Below are 1,358 nucleotides of genomic sequence, written 5' to 3' on the forward strand. Positions count from 1 at the left end.
TTTGATGTTGATTTGATGTTGATTTGATGTTGATTTGATGTTGATTTGATGTTGATTTGATGTTGATTTGACGTTGATTTGATGTTGATTTGATGTTGATTTGATGTTGATTTGATGTTGATTTGATGTTGATTTTATGTTGATTTTATGTTTATTTGATGTTGATTTGATGTTTATTTGATGGTGATTTGATGTTGATTTTATGTTGATTTTATGTTGATTTTATATCTTAATTAGGCTAATAATAAATTCCCAGAAAATGTTAATTTATAATTTCTCTACTATATAATATTTCCTAATATTTTGGCTAATAATTTTTCTAATGTAAATTTCTAAATTCCTCTTGAATTAATTTAAGATTTTCAATCTGTAAATTGTTTCCTTCTAATCCTTGCCTACATCCTTATAATAATGGCGTATATCCTTGTAATCCTTCGATATAAATTAGCTTGACCTTATACTTTCTTAAAACTCCAACTTCGCGCAGGAGCAAAATAAGCATAGGCATTGCAAACCAAATAAAACTATAATGACATGACATTCCCGGGCCTATACTTTCAAAAAAAGTTGAGAGATCGTAAGTTCATCAGCCAATCATTGACGGCCTCTCAAGCAAAATCCACCAATTATAGACAAGAAAATAGAGCGTAAGTACTTACGTTCACTTAGCGAGTTTTGAAAGCATGGCTCCAGGTTCATAAAAAGTTTTAAAAGTACTTAACGACCGCTGAGTATGAAGATTTCTGAAGGCACTGATAAGCAGGCGGCACAAAATTGTAGTTCTTATGTCTAGTGAAAATTTACAGACGCGTGAGCTTCTGATTTGGAGTACCAGAAGCTGGGGCGACTCTAAATTTTGTTAGGGACTGGGCGACCCCCGCCCCAGAAGCTGGGGCGACTCTGAATTTTGTTAGGGACTGGGCGACCCCCGCCCCAGAAGCTGGGGCGACTCTGAATTTTGTTAGGGTATAACAGAGAGAGCCGCCCGCCGCACAGCAGGACGGAGGGCAACCGCACTGCACGCAATAAAAAAATATTTGGTTTTCCTTCGTATTGTTATAGAAGATTATTTAACGGTGTTATTTAAGAAATTATCATGGAGAAATTTATCATTTCCTCACTTTTGTGGGTCATCTTGACTCACAAAATCATTTATCTCTTGCCCCTGATCTCGAGGTGATGAGGTGCGGGTTCCTCACCATCATTTATCTCTTGCCCCTCTCGAGGTGATGAGGTGCGGGTCCCTCCTCATCTCTTCAGTTATCCTCGCGTCGTCACGTCGCTCGACGCCATCGCTGCTGAGCCCCAGCTGCTGCAGGTGGCGCTGGTGGGGCAGGTGGTGGGGCAGGTGGTGGGGC

At 39.5% G+C, this 1,358-nt stretch overlaps 1 protein-coding gene across 1 annotated transcript in view; it reads left to right on the forward strand.

Annotated features, from left to right (window-relative positions):
• Positions 1–814, forward strand: part of LOC125178797 — a 9,537-nt gene extending 8,723 nt beyond the window's left edge. Inside the window, exon 9 of the mRNA XM_047883444.1 lies at positions 807–814. Within this exon, the coding sequence (XP_047739400.1) occupies positions 807–814 (8 nt within the window). The remainder of the gene's footprint in view (positions 1–806) is intronic.
• Positions 815–1,358: the final 544 nt, after the last annotated feature.

The sequence above is a fragment of the Hyalella azteca genome, unplaced genomic scaffold, assembly GCF_000764305.2.
Source record: "Hyalella azteca isolate HAZT.00-mixed unplaced genomic scaffold, Hazt_2.0.2 contig12893, whole genome shotgun sequence".
Taxonomy (NCBI): domain Eukaryota; kingdom Metazoa; phylum Arthropoda; class Malacostraca; order Amphipoda; family Hyalellidae; genus Hyalella; species Hyalella azteca.